This window comes from Thunnus maccoyii, chromosome 20, assembly GCF_910596095.1.
Source record: "Thunnus maccoyii chromosome 20, fThuMac1.1, whole genome shotgun sequence".
Taxonomy (NCBI): Eukaryota; Metazoa; Chordata; class Actinopteri; order Scombriformes; family Scombridae; genus Thunnus; species Thunnus maccoyii.
The window spans coordinates 26,803,378-26,820,330 of NC_056552.1; the positions used below are offsets into that span (position 1 = coordinate 26,803,378).

The 16,953-nt window shown below is 40.5% G+C and overlaps 1 protein-coding gene across 1 annotated transcript in view; it reads left to right on the forward strand.

The window, feature by feature from the left end:
* Positions 1-206: 206 nt before the first annotated feature.
* cavin1b (caveolae associated protein 1b) overlaps positions 207-16,953 on the forward strand; it is a 36,789-nt gene continuing 20,042 nt past the window's right edge. Inside the window, exon 1 of the mRNA XM_042396955.1 lies at positions 207-1,108. Coding sequence (XP_042252889.1) covers positions 578-1,108 — 531 coding nt within the window. The 5' untranslated portion in view covers positions 207-577. The remainder of the gene's footprint in view (positions 1,109-16,953) is intronic.

Sequence of the window (16,953 nt, forward strand, 5' to 3'; positions counted from 1 at the left end):
TGTGCCTGAGCTTGTATACTAGTGGATCAGCTCAGCTCTTCTCTAACTATTCCAACCATGCTGATGGGACAAAGCTAGACCAAGGGGGTGTGTTAGTGAACTATGGAGGGGCTGGACCTACCAGCTGTAGGTGGAGTCTTACACATGTGTGTGTGTATTTAGGGAGGAGATAGGGGAGGGGTTTGCAGAGAGGAGGAGAGTCCACTGGAAAAAAGAGGGGGGCTAGAGAGAGAAAACACTGCCGGCTGTAGCTTGACTGGAGGGTTTCTCTGCCTGGTGAGGCATTCACATCCTAAAGCTCATGTGGTAACATCCAGCATCGCTTGGCTTCCCCTGCGCACTGGCCTGAACCCAGGGATTTGAAGTAGACAGGGCAGACAGACAGAGAGAAAGAGAGACAGAGTGCATGTGCCTGAGAGAGACAGACGAGTTTGCAAGTAGGACAGAAAAAAGAAGAGAGGACCGGAGAACAGAAGAAGGGAAGAAGCAGGTGAGAAGCAAGCAGTTGAAAAGGAATCTTGAAGACCCAGTGGTGAAGAAGATCGATTAGCTGACAGTACACTATAAATCCACTGATATGGCAGCCATGGAAGCACTGGAGCCCGCAATTGCTCAGCTGGAGCCACAAACCCTCACTGAGATCTCAGACGACGAGGTCAACCTCCCACCCTCGGATGACGAAGACGATGCCCTTGCTGCAGCAAAGAAAGAGCTGTCCACCATGGGTACAGAGGGGGATGCCGTTGAAGACAAGGACGAGGTGATGAAGATGGACCAGCAGGTGAATGGGGTGATGGTGCTGTCTTTGCTTGACAAGATCATCGGAGCGGTGGACCAGATCCAGCAGACCCAGACTGGGCTGGAGACTAGGCAGCAGGAGATGGAGCGCTCGGTGAGCAACATCCAGGGTGAGCTGACCAAACTGGCCAAGAGCCACAGCACCACGTCCAACAGCGTCAACAAGATGATGGAGAAGGTGCGCAAGGTGAGCGTCAATGTCAAGACTGTGAGGGCCACCCTGGAGAAGCAAGGAGGACAGATCAAGAAGCTGGAGAACAACGAGGCCGAGCTGCTCAAGAGACGCAACTTTAAAGTCATGATCTATCAGGTGGGAGAAAGTTTATGTGTGTGAAGTTTGTATCAATTTGTATGTTTGAGGTCTTAGGTTGTGCATGTACAGTACCTGACTTCTTATTGGCTTAGGGATGGGTGTGGCCCAGTGGTGAACCATGCAAAACTTGGGCTCTTGAATGTGAGTGAAAGTTTCATCACTCCTCCTTGCTTTCCTGCCGAAAATTATCTAATAGTGGTTTAATACAGATGAACTGGAAAGTGTTGGTTTGCCAAAGATGCTACTCAATTTGCTGAGGAGCAGAGGATTTCAGGGAGTGGTCAAAGGTTACCTCAAAGCATTGCTGATGACTGCTCAAGTGACAGGCTGAGCTATCCCTGATCCCTGAACCTGCATCAGAAGCATGCCACTTAGAAAGTAATGTTTTTCAGAAGGCAGACAATATTCAAGAAATAAAAAGTACTCTTAACCTCTTACTTTTTTACCTACTACTTTGTCATATATAATCACTCATGGTAAACAGGAATATTCTTTATATATATGGTCTAGATGCTGCAGCTTTGAAGCTTATAGACCTTATGTGAATAATATACCCTAACCCTAACTTAACCCTTACGCTGGGTATGCTAACCCTAACTCTTTGTATGAACCTGACCACACACAGGTTGGGGACATGAAACCTTCTCTCTGGCCTCATAAGCCAACCCTGCACTCCGTCCACCTCCCTACAACTTCTGTGCAGTAGAAGAATGTATCACTTGACTGGAAAAAACGTCGCCGGTGATCATATCTTTCAAGTTGAAATTATGTTTATATCAATATATATTGTGAAAAACAAATTAATAGTATAAAAGTGTCATTTTTGGGAGACAGGGTGGCAACCCAGAGTAAGTACAACAATGAGTATAGGGAGGGATATAACTATGCGAATGTTCAATATGAATAATAAACCAATATACACTATGCACAGTATGAGTGAATGCAGCTATGACCGGTCCAGAAATGCAGCTATGTACAGTATAAACAGAAATAGTTCAGTAAGAAACAAATCTAATTTTCATTCTAAAAACCAAATACATAATTCAATATAAAAAAGACTGAGAAGGCACATCCACATCTGTTGAAACAATTACCGGATACATTACTCACATGTAACTTATTTATCGGAAAACACAGCTCCCAGTCATTTTCCACTTTGGTATGTGCCACATTTTCCGAGTATTCATATTTAACCTTTTATAAAATGGTGTTTAAATACAAATAACATCAAGCTCCATTGCTTTCACAGATTGTCTTTGTAGTCCCATGATACATACCAACCTTTATCTTAGTGATTTTTGATTTTTTTTCTTTCATTATACTGTTAGTCTAGACACGCACAACTCATTATGTTAGACAATATACAGAAGCAGTGATCATGGGTGTGTGTCTATGTTATGCTCCCAGATGTTGATCTACACCACCCCTGCCCCACCCCAAATCTACTGTACATTGGTTCAGTACTCAGTATCCACTCCAGGTGGCTTCCAGATATTTTCCTTCCATAGCAGGCTATGTATAGGACTAAAGAATACAAGCCTTCACATGTGAGCCAAGCTCTCTGGCTGCCCAAGTCATACGGAATCCATTCGGAAAGTCATTTCACTCTTTCCCTTTTCTTAAACAAAGATGGAAAATACCACAAGCACGCTCAAGGTCCTGTTTAAGGCAAAGGAGTGGTAGGAGAGACGAAGGCACAGAAGAGAAGACAGCTTTGAAGGACAGATGTTTCATTTGAAAAGACAGAGAGCACATTTTTTTTTCTTTCAGGGGAGTTGAGGGGAGCCCTGTTTCTTTTTTTAGCCTGTGAAGCTGCAGTGTGATGTGTAATAGCTTGCAGCTTTTTGCACAGTGGCGCGAGAACATTCAGAGTTTCCACCCTTGACTCAGACATTATGGTTTGGACCGCCCTCACTCTCTCTGTCTCTATCCAAAAGCTGTGCAGAAGTCAAATGAGAGCTCCATCTTAGGCAATCCAGACTGTGTAACTATGAATGGTTGTGTATTAATGTTGATGTAATATATTTGCACAATATACTTGGCTTTGTCTTCTTGGCATATCAGTGCAATATTTTATATCTAATAATCAGCAGATGGGAGGGGCAGAGCCCTCAGCAACAAAAGCTAATCTCCATCATCACATTTGAAGGAATTTGATGATGGAACTGTTTCTCAATCTGAAAGGATCATAAATCAGTATTCTAATCAGTATCTAATAAAGTCTTAAAGCTGAGGGTTGCAAATTTCCAATACAATCTAGTTGAAATATCACACAGTGAAAAACAAAACGGGTTGGGATTTTGCTCATGTTAGCCAACTGCTTGGGCCCTGTGGCAAGAGAAACTCCCCCTGAAATGCCTATCTCTGGCTCTTTCACTAACTCAAAACACTGGCTTTGTTTATGGTTGCCAACTATGACGTAACGTCAGATTTGTCTTCATTAAAAAAGCAAACCACAGTGTGTTATTCTGTTTTCAATTTGCTGTGCTCCTCAGTTGCCCTGTAAGAGTAGATTCTTTCAAAATCTGCAGGAGATGTTGAGAGAGTGAACTGTAACACTTTTTTGTCCACTTAGGACATGTCAGGACTAAAATACTCACCCTTTTTTAGGACTCATTAGTACCGTCAGCTTATTTCTCCATTCACAGTTACATTATTGCCACTTGCAAAGGAATATTGAAACACAGTAGTAGCAATTTATTTTTGTACTCTAATCTGGAAAGACAAACAAAACAAACACGGCTACAACTGTTTGTTAGTTTAATCACCAGACAGCATTGATGAGTTTATTTGTAGGTAGGGACTTAAAAATCTGTTGGTTGTCAATCAATAGTTGACTAGCTAACACTCAGTGGCAAGCATGGAATTGGGAGATAGATAAGCTTCTAGCATACAAATTTACAAATATCATGACAGCCAACATAATCAATCAAATAGTCTAAACAGCATACTGTATGTGTAACATACAATATTATGCTTACTTGCAAGTGCTGAATTGAAAATGCTTAAAGCAATGGTTCGACATTTTGGGAAACACACTTTGTTGCTTTCTTGCTGAGAATTACGTGAGAAGATTGATACATTAGTATAGTGGTCAGTGAAATATGAAGCTATAGTCAGCAGGTGGTTAGCTTAGCTTAGCATAAAGACAGGAAACTGGGGGAATTAGCTAGCCTCAGTCCAAAGCCAACAAAATGTTCACTAATTAACACGTTTTATCTTGTATGTTTAATTAATAGAGAAACTGAAGTGTAAAAACATCAAGTTATATTACGGGGGAATTTAAGAGGTGCTGGTAGGCAGATTTTGTTACCTTTGGACAAAGCCTGGCAAGCTGTTTCCCCCTGTTTACAGTCTTGATGCTAAGCTAACTGCTGCTGGCTGTAGCTTTAATTTTACTGTACAGACATGAAAGTGTCCTCATTTTTCACAAAATGTCAGTTGCTCTAAGACAGCGCATAAGAGGCAGAATAACAGTAATGAAAATAGAATAAAATACATAAACTTTACAGAAAGAAAGAAATTAGTGTTGTAGCTGTGCGTTGTCCTTCTTCCTGGCTGACTGCAAGTCATGTTGTATCTCCTCTTTGTTGGAAGTGTTGGATGATATCACACTGTTAAGGTTTATGATTCATTCATGTTGTTTCTTTCAGAGGTTATCATGTCCAAAGCAGTATGTCTAGAGTCGACCCAGCAAATATGTAGCTCCTAGCCTGAAAGAATGTTTTATGAATTTGCCCTTCAAGTTTGTTTCAGTGGAGGTGAATGAGCAGCATTTTTTTTTTTTTTTTACCAATTTTGGTGCACTCTATGTCTTACTGTATCTGAATTAAAGTTTTCCATGACTGGTCAAAGTGTGTTGTTGATCGCAATGAGCTGTTCCTCAGTGCGATCAAGGTCATTTCAAGGACAGTGTTAGTATCATCTTACATTTTGGAAATAGCAGTTGCAGTTATTCAGAACAATGTAGAATAAATGGCAGTTCTTCCTTACACCAGCAGCATAATTTGCCACAGAATTCGTTCTGTCTCAGGACCTACAGAGGTAGATGATGTTGCTCCAGGGGGTCACCAGCATAACTTGAATTAGTCTAAACTTTCAGAGTTTTTATTCATCTGGCATTATTAAAGAACGTACAAGAATGACTACTAAAAATATTTTCACTCCCACAGCTAGGACCTTTAGTGTACACATTTCAATACAAAATCAACAACATTCCCATGAAGGTCTCCAGACAATATTCTTATCCACTGGGGTTATGTGCCTTAGTATGTGTTTATTTGTATTTTTGTGACACATGCATCCCAGCAACAGATACTAACTGTTTTCTGATCTCCTCCAGACATTTTTACAAAATACCTCTCACTTTTCAGTCTGTGTGAGGAGAGAATGGCAGAGTTTAGATTTGAACACCCCTGATTTGAACTAGTGCTGTTTATGCCCTAAGGAAAAGCCCTGCCCAGACACTCTGCTGATAATAAAAACACACTGTTACTGAGTGGTGTTTACTGTTACAGTCAGTCAGCTCACACAGGGAGGACACAGCATGAGGGCTTTGTAGTGGAGCATAGGGTGTTTAATCTCTGCTTTATTAGTGGCTGTCGACCTGCCAGTCTTCACTCCACTCTCTCCTGGGCCCCCTTCCACAAGTGTGGTCCTAACAAGGTTTAGACTGATGGGATTCATAACTTTGATCATCTTGTTTTCTTGCAAAAATCAAATGTCAGATATGGTTAATATGTATGCATATGCAATACATATTTATAAAAGCATCCGGTAGTGTAAAGGAAGACTACCTGTAAGAATACACAATGATCAGATTTCACAAAAGTAAGCATAGAGACAGTATGTTTTCCAAGTTTCAGTAGACTTTTACCATTATAGGGATTTTTTGGCATGACAGTCAGATTACAATATATTTCATTTTGGCACAGTTCATCACTATCAGTCCAAAACTAATATCAGCCAAACCAAAAGCACCTGTGGTGAAAGCCAACAATGCAAACAGTATTCCATAAATGCACTGGAATGCTTGTCCAGGTCAGGCCACTGTATGATGTGTAAGTGGAAACTAATCAGTGGCAGCTCATCAGTTGGAAGCGACTCTCTCCCTGTTAGCATGAACAGCTGTCCTCCACTGGGAGTGTGTGTTTGTGTGCGGGTGTGTTTGTAACTGTGGAGGTGTGTGTCTCTGGCTCATTTAAGCCCAAATGTCCACTAAGCCTGAGATTTACTCCCTTACATCTGTGTTCAGTTCCTTGACAGCTGAGTCCATATGCTGCCAGAGAACAGAGTTTACTGCACTTACTGTGGATCCAAGCTGGAATGTGACAACTCTACCCCACAGTGTGTGTGAGACAGAGGGAGTAAGACTGAGTGGTGAAATTATTAGTTGATTAAAGCTGCACTAATCAGTATTTTTATATTAACAATGGATCAAATGACTACGTCTTATGTAAAAGTTGTCACAAATAGTATTTATTTATTTATGTATTTATTGGGACCATGTACAGTGTTAAACATAAATGTTACCATTTATACTGTACCAGAGTTAACTTATGGCTAATATATAGCTAATATAGCTGATCAACTAACAGAGAATTATCACTACCCATACAGCGCCCTTCAGAGCTTGTTAGCCTCTTTTAGCTCATTGTTTCGGTTTTCGCCTCCAAACTTCACCCTCATCATCATACTTTCCAGCAGCTGCTGGCAGCTGTTTTCCACCCCCAAAACATTTCACACTTAAGTCAAATGACACTAGTGTTGCTTTGCACTGTCCATGCAGTAAATGGAAGGGTATCAATATGCAAGCTAGTGATAACACATTTTAACTATCCTCTTGGTTGGACAAATGACAAATTATACAAATGCTGAAGGATGCTAATGCTCTGTATGAAACAGGTCCAGGACTTGAATGATGAACTACTGGAGGCAGGATTTAGAGATCATGCTGAGAAAAATATCACATTGATGCTAAAAGCTGAGTATTTTGAAATGGCTCTTAAGGGAAAAGCTGATGACATATCACTGAAAACCAGTGGTGGAAGAAGTACTCAGATCTTTTACTTAAGTAAAAGTACTAATACAGCAATGCGAAAATACTCCATTACCATTAAAAGTCCTGCATGAAAAATCCTACTCAAGTAAAAGTACATAAGTATTATGAGCCTGATGTAGTTAAAGTATTGCAGTAAAAGTAGTGGTTTGGTCCCTCTGACTGATATATTATTATATATGACATCATTAGATTATTAATACTGAAGCATCAGTGTTAGAGCAGCATGTTACTGTTGTAACCTCTGAAGGTGGAGCTAGTTTACACAACTTTATATACAGTTAGCTAGTTTAGTCCAGTGGTTCCCAACCTAGGGGGCGAGCCCCTCCAAAGGGTCAGTAGATAAATCTGAGGGGTGGTGAGATGATTAATGGGAGAGGAAAGCAGAAAAGACAAAGTTCTGATACACAAATCTGTTTTCAGTTTTTGGACGTTTTCTCCTATCTTTGATTTTTGCTGAAATATTGAAACATTAGAATATTTACTGAAATGAAAGCATGTGAGAAGTTTAGAGGGAAACATCACTATTTGGTGAAGCTGTTAACAACTCATAGACATGTGAAATGTGACCCCGACTACACACTGCTTTTGGTAAGATGTCAAAAGCCAAAAAGGTTGGAAACCACTGATTTCATCTTTAACAATGTGTTGTATTTCAAAAGCTTGTTATATTATCCATTGTGTCAAATCTTCATCTGAAAAGTAACTAAAGCTGTCAAATAAATGTAGTGGAGTAGAAAGTACAATATTTCCCTCTGAAATATAGAGGAGTGGAAGTATAAAGTAGCATAAAATGGACATACTCAAGTAAAGCACAAGTACCTCAAAATTGTGCTGAGGTGCAGTATTTGAGTAAATTAGTTAGTTTCCACCACTTCTGAAAACTGGCTGTCAAAGAAAATAGGAAAAGGCTGAGGGGTATAATTGAAACCCTTAAAACTTATGCCCACGCAGGTCCTACATATTTTTAGCATGAAAAAAAGGTTGAGTCCTCCTAGGCCCTGATCTATTACTTAGCCGAGTAACAATGATGAAACTTGATAGTTTTAGTAGATTTTGGTACATAGATTAATGCTGTCTTGCCCTCCCCCATGCCCTTGCCAACTCTGACTCAAATGGGGATCTTGTCTGTACCTTTGCCCCTGACTATGCCATAGCCACTTACAGTAGAGACTGATATGCTGAGAGAAATACATAGTGTGTAGTAGGAATATGTGACTGATTGACCCAAGGAGATTCTTCCATAACTGTGAGCAGGGTGGAACGTGGGAGAGTAAGAGGGAAAGATAAACTGGAGGAAGAGGAGATGTCCATCCACTCTGTACAGGGAGTGGATGGGTGTGTTGCGATGAAGAGCAGGGACCATATTTAGACAGCTGATTCATAGCACAGGCATCCCATGCTAACCTCCCCCTTCTTCTCCTCCTCATGTGGAGCCAGTCACAGCCCTGTTCCTCCCTCTCCCCAGCTCCTCCACCCACCACGGTAATTCACCCCATATCATGTCCTCTTCACCCCTCCCTGCCCCACCCTGCCCAACCCACCATCCCAACTCCCTCACTCCTTCTTCTCTGCTCTCATTTGATTATTTTTCTTTTTCATTTGGTTCTTTTACAGTTGGTTAGATCTGTTCTCTTGATTAATCAGGCCATCTCACTGAGATCAAAATATATGAGATAATATAGAGACTGTGGCTCAGGAGGTAGAGCAGGTCGTCCACTGATTGGAAAATTCCCAGCTCCTCCAGTCCGCATGTTGAAGTGTCCTTGGGCAGAGATACTGAACCTCAAATTGCCCCCGAAGGCTGTGCCATCAGTTTGTGAGTGTGTGTGTGTGTGTGAATGATTAGAAATTCCTCCTGATGAGCAGGTTAGCACCTTGCATGGCAGCCTCTGCCATCAGCATATGAATGGGTGAATGTTGGAATGTAGTGTAAAGTGTTTTGAGTGATCAGAAGACTAGAAAGCCGCTATATGAATGCAGTCCATATCATTCAAAAGAGATTTGCAGTTAAATGTATTCAAAGATTAGCATGTTCATGAAATGTAATTCTGAAATATTTTGCAAATAACAGCCAGGAGTTCATCATTTAAAATCTAAAATATGAAGGTTCCAATCTGCAAAACCATAGCAAGGAAGTATCATCATGTGTCCTTTTCTTTTAATGAGTGTTACAGTCATTTGGATATTTCCATGGTTTGAGCAAGAAATTAGCCTGAGGAATTTCTGCGAAGTTTCTATGGCAACGTATCTCTTGTTGATCCAGACAAGTAGTTCTTATTCAAGTGTTGCACTCAAAAGCCCTACCAGGATTTAAAACAGCAAAACTTTAGAGCAAAATCAACTAACTTCAATTAAATCAGTAGTACAACTTTGGCACCACTGACCAATTGTAACTCGTATTGGCACTGCTGGCATTTTAAGTAACCAGAGTCCAGAGAGGACATATTACTATGTTGCACCATCCAATTTTATATAAACCTGCTGGCTGTATAGTAGATAGAGTATAAACTAATCCATTGTGTAACTAACATGCTCAAAGCTGTAGGGAGGTGTACTCAACTGTCTTGATCACTGGAGGCATCGAACAAGCATAAAAAATTGCAAAGAGGCAGGATCACTGTGACAGTTATGCTGTGCAGACTTGATTCCATAAACTGACGTTTCAAAGCAAATCACACCATACTAGCTTCCAGGGCACCTGGATGCAAAACAATGGATGTAAAAATGACAATTACAATGAATAAAATCTTACAGAATTCTATATACACTATGTAGTATGCACAGCTCATATATATGTATCCTTCAATCCTCCATATACAGTGAACAGTATAATCTAGGGTAGAGTTCCCACTGAGAAACCAGCCTGGTCGCCAGAATAAAACGTTGGCAGTTTACGTTTCTGCAAACCACAGAAACATTGAATATCTACATTTCAACACGTGAAACACGTAGCATATTAACATTTCAACAAAATGTATCATATCAACATTTCTACAAAACGTAACATATTAACATTTCATCAATACATATCATATCAAAATGTCAACAAAATGTAGCACCTCAACATTTCAACAAAACGTATCATATCAATATTTCCAAAATACATATCATCTCGACATTTGTAAAGTGATGTAGTTCACATGCAATCTGTATGAGCTGATCTTTCCTATTAGGAGGAGCAGGGGCAGGTGGATGGTTAGTAAGTTTGTTGGCAGCAAGTTGGAAGTCAGCAGAGAGTACAGTTCGAGACCACCTAGAAACCAATGCTCGCTCCGGTTTCAACTGACAAAACTGTGTGTTTTTAGTGAGACATCAGCTGTTTTTATTTTATTTTATTTTATTTATTTATTTTTTTTATTTTATTTTAACCCATGATCTTTCCCTAACCCTAACCAAGTGGTTTTTGTGCCTAAATCTAACCAGACCTTAACCACAGTGTTGTCACACCATAAAACACCATTATTCAACGGGTAGAAATGTTAATATGCTACGTTTGTAGAAATGTTGACATGATACTTATTACATGTGTTGAAACGTATATATTCAACGTTTCTGTGGTTTGCAGAAACGTTCAATGCCAACATTTTCTTCTGGCAATTGGGTTGGAGAAACCAACACAGCAACGATTAACTTCAACAAAAAGACCAAATCCCAATATAGGTGCAAATAAAAAGCTTAAATATACAAGGAATGTGAAAAAGTATATCAATGGATAAAACTCTCAGTTACAATCTGACAATGACAATGAAAAAAATGAGAAGAAACTGTAACATTGCAAAAAGAAAATAGTGATATAAACTATGAATAAGAAAAGTATGCAAAACATAAGTATAAACTACTCCACAAGAAAAATGCTGCACAGCTTGCAGCGGTGAGATAGCGGTTGATACAAATACGTCCCTTGAACATATTGTTCAGCCTCTTGCTTAGCAGGCTACTATGGCTGGTGACAGCTGGCATGTTACAGGTTAGCCCTTTTGGTGACCTCAGCATGGTAACTGTGCATTACTTCTTGATTCTGTCACATAACATTCACTGAACAAGCAACAGAGATCCATTGTCTTCCTGAAATATAAAATCTTTTATTTAAAACAATGTGCAAAAGCAGTGTTTAATTCTTATATTTCTGCAACTACAGCCAGCCATAGCTACTGGAGTGGTGCAGTATGCCAAATAATGGATTTACACTTTGGCAGATAATAGATATCTGTGGGATCACTAGCATACATTTGAAGCTGATATAACAGATTAAAAATAAAATTAAAAAATTCAAGTTTGCATAGGAAAACTGTGTGACCAAATCACTGAGGAACATTTGAGTGCTGAGGATACAAATGGGGCTAGTCACTGTTTAACTCACTAGCTGTGGTTGTATTGGGCAGCTTCCAGGTATGAGTGTGTAGCTGTGTGAATGTGATCAGGATGTTCCTGAAAAGGAAAGCATTGTTCTCAGAGAAACTCCCCTGAATAAATAAAGGAAAAAAAAACATGCAATTTCTTCCTTTCTTCTACGTCTCCTGACCTTCAATGGAATCAGGATCTTGGACTGTGGAAAGAACATCTCTCAAACAATCTGTCAGAACAGATTTTGCTTACTCCTCTCCTCTATGCAGTACTTTCCACCACCACCACCCAAAACACCTGCTGTCTCCACACCTGGACAATCCCTACATTTCAATCAACAGCATGTTTTCAAACTGCCATCTTATTTTACTGTGATGACAACATTATCCAAATGATTTACAAATGAGGTATTCTGAACATTTTTCCCTCAAAAGATTTAAATCTGCAACATAGTAAATACACATTTCACTGACAGCCTGGGAGCGATCGAGGCTCCCAGAAATGTTTTGCATGTAAATTCATCAAGAGGGAACCCATTCTTCTCACACAGGTCAAACCAGGTCCATATATGGACATGTGAGCCACAAATGTTCCAGGCTCAGTTTACAAGCCAGATTGTGTATAACATTGTTTCAGCAGGGAGCAGTGCTTTTTGGTTAAAGTATTCTTGGCTGGTAGGTAGGGGTGGTGTGCATGTCAGGCAACATGGTCACGACAATGACGAGAGCTTGCTGACAAAATGGCTAGGGGGAGGGAGAGAGAGAGAGAGGATAAAGGAGACAGAGGGGGAGGTAACAGAGGGCTTATGGAGACAGAAAGCAAGAGAGACATCTAAAAATAGCAACTATCACATTCTTGTTTGATTGTGAGAAGGAAAGGGCCTTTAGGAGATTGTGATCCTGTTTGGTTTTGAAGACCCGAGGCCAGGGTAAAATGACTGCTGCTGACATTCAGGCCACAACATCAGCTTGTTTGTGACAAGCAGATATGTCATCACTTCACAAAAAAATGTTTTCTTTGTGATTTTGATGTATTTGCATTGTACTTTTTTGATCTTTCATTGTCTCTTTGACATGCCTGTGCTCTTACTAAACTTGAATGCTTCAATATTCTTTGCATTTTAAACACTTAGTCCTCATCCTAGAAGTGTTTCTTTACAAAATTGAAATATACACTTAAGGTAAAGTAGGAAGTTTTCAAGCACCGTCTTCTTCACTTCTGGTGCATCAAGCCAGAATGAGTTCATTACTATCCTTTGTGGCCACCAGGAAAACACCCACTACAGCTACAGTTGGTGAGAACCACAGCTATGTTGATGTTTCATCGAGCACGTCATTTACATACTCTACTCTGACTAGACAGATGTTTCCTGATGCGGCTCGCCGAACTAATGAACCAACAATGTTGGAGATTTATTCTCACATGTTGTCATTGTTTTAACAGTCTCAGCGTCTCATTAAATATTCATCATAGAGAAACCAAAGACCATGACGATCCACCTCTATTTTGTTTAAAGTTATTTCACATAGTAGAGTGGGAAAGCAAACAACTGCATGATTCTGTTTCCACAGGAATCCAAACGAATGTGACTGGCTCTTGCTGGTTGTCGCTCACACTGCATCAGAGGACATTTGCATAAAATTGAGCCTTTTTCAACTTTCCCCTGTAGTGTCGCTGGGCACTTTACGAATCTAGCTCGGCAAGGGGCACCAGGCTGTCAAAATGTACAAAATGCGGTGTTAATCCATCAAGTAAATGTTGAGATATTACGCAGAATTAGTGAAAATTTTGACCTGTTGGTGGCGCTATGGGAAAAGTCAGGGGATCACCAGTGTCATTAGGATTCATCCTCTGGGCACAATGGATATTTGCACCAAATTTCATGGCAATCCATCTAGTCCAGCCTGGACCAAAGTGTTGAAACAACCAATCCACTGACCGACAGATAGACGTTACCATGGAGCTGTGCTGCTAGCATGGCTAAAACAGTTTCACGATTGAATTGAATGTTTGAAGAGAGTAGAAAAAATTTGACTCTCCTGCAAAACATTGTGGTTTTACTGTTTGGCAGCTTTATCTATGTATTAACCTCACAATAGAGAATTCATTTATCTCTGAAGGACCACAAGTGATACAATGCATACCAAGGACAAAACTTTTCACATACTACAGCTATACTGTAGGTACAGCAAAAGACCTCTGTGAGAGAAACAGGCTGAGAAACTGCAAGAGCGCACTTTTTTCCTTCAAATTAAAACCAGCCCTGTTTGGATCTAACATAGAGAAAGCATGCGACTTTTTAAATCTTCTGTGTCAGCCAAGTGTTGTATGTACTGATTCTCTGTGCACAGTAATTATTCATTCAAGAAAGGGAGTAGTCTATCACCACCACACATGTCGAGGTTTCATTTCCACTGCACTACTTTTACATGCAATAGATTTTTATATATTAATTGGCTAAGCTGCTCAAAAGTACCTTCAGAATTTCCAGTTGTGGTGAAATGCTTGACAAATTTGCACTAATGCTGTTCACTTGACATCAATAGAAAAATGATCTTTCAGATCCTTGTCTTACCCAAATCATCTTTATTATTGAGTAGAAACTTTTCCACATGAGTCAGATGTTGATGACTCATAGTCAAAAGCCGTGGTTACTGAAAACATTAGTTTGTTTCCTCATATGATCCACACTGTCATATGATTCCAGCTTTGACTCCTCTCATGGCTGGTTACATTATTGGCCCTGAACAGAGGAACATCTGTGATAAGACACTAAATCCTCTAGTTTTATGATGAGTTGAAAGTTAAGAACTTTAGGGTCTAGTTGCACATTTCTACATTGTTTATGGGATCTTTAACTGTAATGGGCCATAGCTACAGCGTGACTTATTATTCTCAACCTGCTCATTTCATTCAATAGATTTTTCTGTAAAACAGAAATATTTGATATCTCTTTTATCTTGGCGTATCAAATGTTATTTTCATAATGACTTAATTGTGTTTTTATCTCAACATAACAAGTGATGCTCAGGGTAAGGTATGTGTAGGCTTTCATAACATCTCCTCTGTGTTTTTTGTCCAATTATCTTCCTCTTTGTCTCAAGGCTGAGTGGAATGACTCCATGAAACTCACTTGGATAGACTACAAAGTACAGAAGCCTGTTATCCTGTGATAAAGGCATACTGAAGTCCTCATTACTGGAAAACAAAACTCTACCTTGAGATAAGATACTTACAAAAGCTGAAAATGAGGATTTTGTCATCTTGAGATAAAAGAATCCAGTCATTATTGATCCTGAACAGTTTGTTTTTTCCTTTTTATTCAGACAATGACATAGGAAACACTACAGATTTTAGAAAATGAGATTATTATCACAATTATTTGAAATACTCAATACAGTGGGGCAAGTAGATCTTGTTGGTGATTGTGGATGTAACTTCAGAATGCATTCTTCTCTTACTGATGCAATGCACATAAAATATTATAGATTGTTGAAGAAAATACTCGAATCCTTGTTCAAAGTTTGCTGTGGTGGAAGTGGTTTAATAGCATTCCGGAAATGCGGTGAGCTTACTGACACAGAGCTGGTCTGATACAGTAGACTGACCCAGAGCAGAAGAAGTGGAGAGACTTTATACAGTAAAGATCAAAGCACCAAATGGTGAACAAAAGCTACAGTATGGATCAAGGTTGTGAGGGCATTTACATACAAGATCATGGTTTGCCAGGGGCACGTCGGGAGGGGTCAGATCAGTAGAGGTCAGGAGGGTGACTAACACATGATAAACAAAAGGGTAGAAAGGGAGGGCATTTACATACAAGATCAAGGCAAATCCAGGGGCAATACAGGAGAGGTCACATCAGCAGGGGTCAGGAGGTGGAAAGGACACCAACTTGGCATATGTTTGATCAAAAGAGTTGTCTCAGACGTTATTTGATTATCAGGTCTCCAAACTAAATGTGTTCTCCTTTGATGATTGAGTCTGCTTCCAAAGGGTATTCTTCTTCAATCCACACTTTTTTTTTTTTTTTTTTTTTAATGTGGCTACAGTCTATTTAGTCTAAATCTACTTCAATTTTAAACAAAAAGTCTGAATTTTCCAACTCTATTGGTAGGATAGGTGGAGTTGCAGTGGTGTACATGATCTTAGTGGTTGTCTGAGTGATACATGAGTTACAAATGGATTTAAGACAGGTGATCAAACGGCTTACAACAGTCAAGACTCCAAATCCAAGCAAGACAATTTCAAAGATTACATAACCTAATGCTCCTAATTTCTGTTTAAACCAATCAAACAGACCAGTGGTGACAGGGTTATGTAATGTTTTGGCAATATTATTCAAATGGTTAGTTATTTCTTGTATGGTGGCATTGTGATCAGGTATGAAAATACAACATTCAGCTCCAATTACTGCACAGGTTCCTCCTTGAGAAGCCAGTAAATAATCCAGAGCAGCATGATTTTGTAAAGTCATTCTTCTCACAGCAGTCATTTCTTGTGAGAACATGGACATGCCTTTTGCGGTAGTGTTTGCAAGATCTTCAACCGCATGAGAAGGGTCTCTTATTTGATCCAAAGCTGCCATGGCTATGTAACTCGGAATGGGAGCACTGTTATGGGTGTGTTCCCCTCTTGTTGTCTCGAAAGGTCTCGTTTGTGATGTTTGTAGGATCGTCTGATCTGTTCCTTTGATGGCTGTGAGTGTGTTGGGGTTTGTCGCGTATCTTTTCCTGGGTCTCTGGTGTCTGTTATGACTGTCGGTGGGTGTTGTACATGTTGTTCTGGGGCTCTAGGTTCTGCGGTGTTTCTCTTGTTCTCCGGTGGTTGCGGGCGCTGTACCTCCTCTTCTGGGGCTCTGGGCCCTGCGGTGCTCCTCTTGTCGTCCGGCGGCTGCGGGCGGTGTGCCTCTTCTTCTGGGGCTCTGGGCCCTGCGGTGCTCCTCTTCTCCTCCGGCGGCTGCGGGTGCTGTACCTCTTCTTCTGGGGCTGTCAGCCCTGCGTTGTCCTTCGGGGGAGGAGTTTCTTCCCAGAGCTGCAGCCACCCCTCTACGGGCCCACAGGTGAAGAAGACAGCCCACAGGATGAAGATGGGTCCTGCCGTTTTCAGGTGCATGGTGGGGGAGGCGTCTTCTTACAGTGGGATGCGTGGACCCACGTGGGGCGACCTTCACACTTGATTGCTGTGTTGGTGGTAAGCAGGACGTGTTGTGGTTTGGACCAGCGGGGTTTCAGGGCGTTCTTGCGTCGGAACTCTCTGATGCAGACCCAGTCCCCTGGTTGGATGTTATGGCACGGCTGGTCACTAGGAGGAGACTGGACAGCTTTTACTTGTCTGTGGATTGACTGAACAGCAGAGGTTAGGGCAGAGCAGAATGATATCATTGATTCATCCATAGCATGAAGATCCATCTTCTTCATGCATAGTATTGAATTAC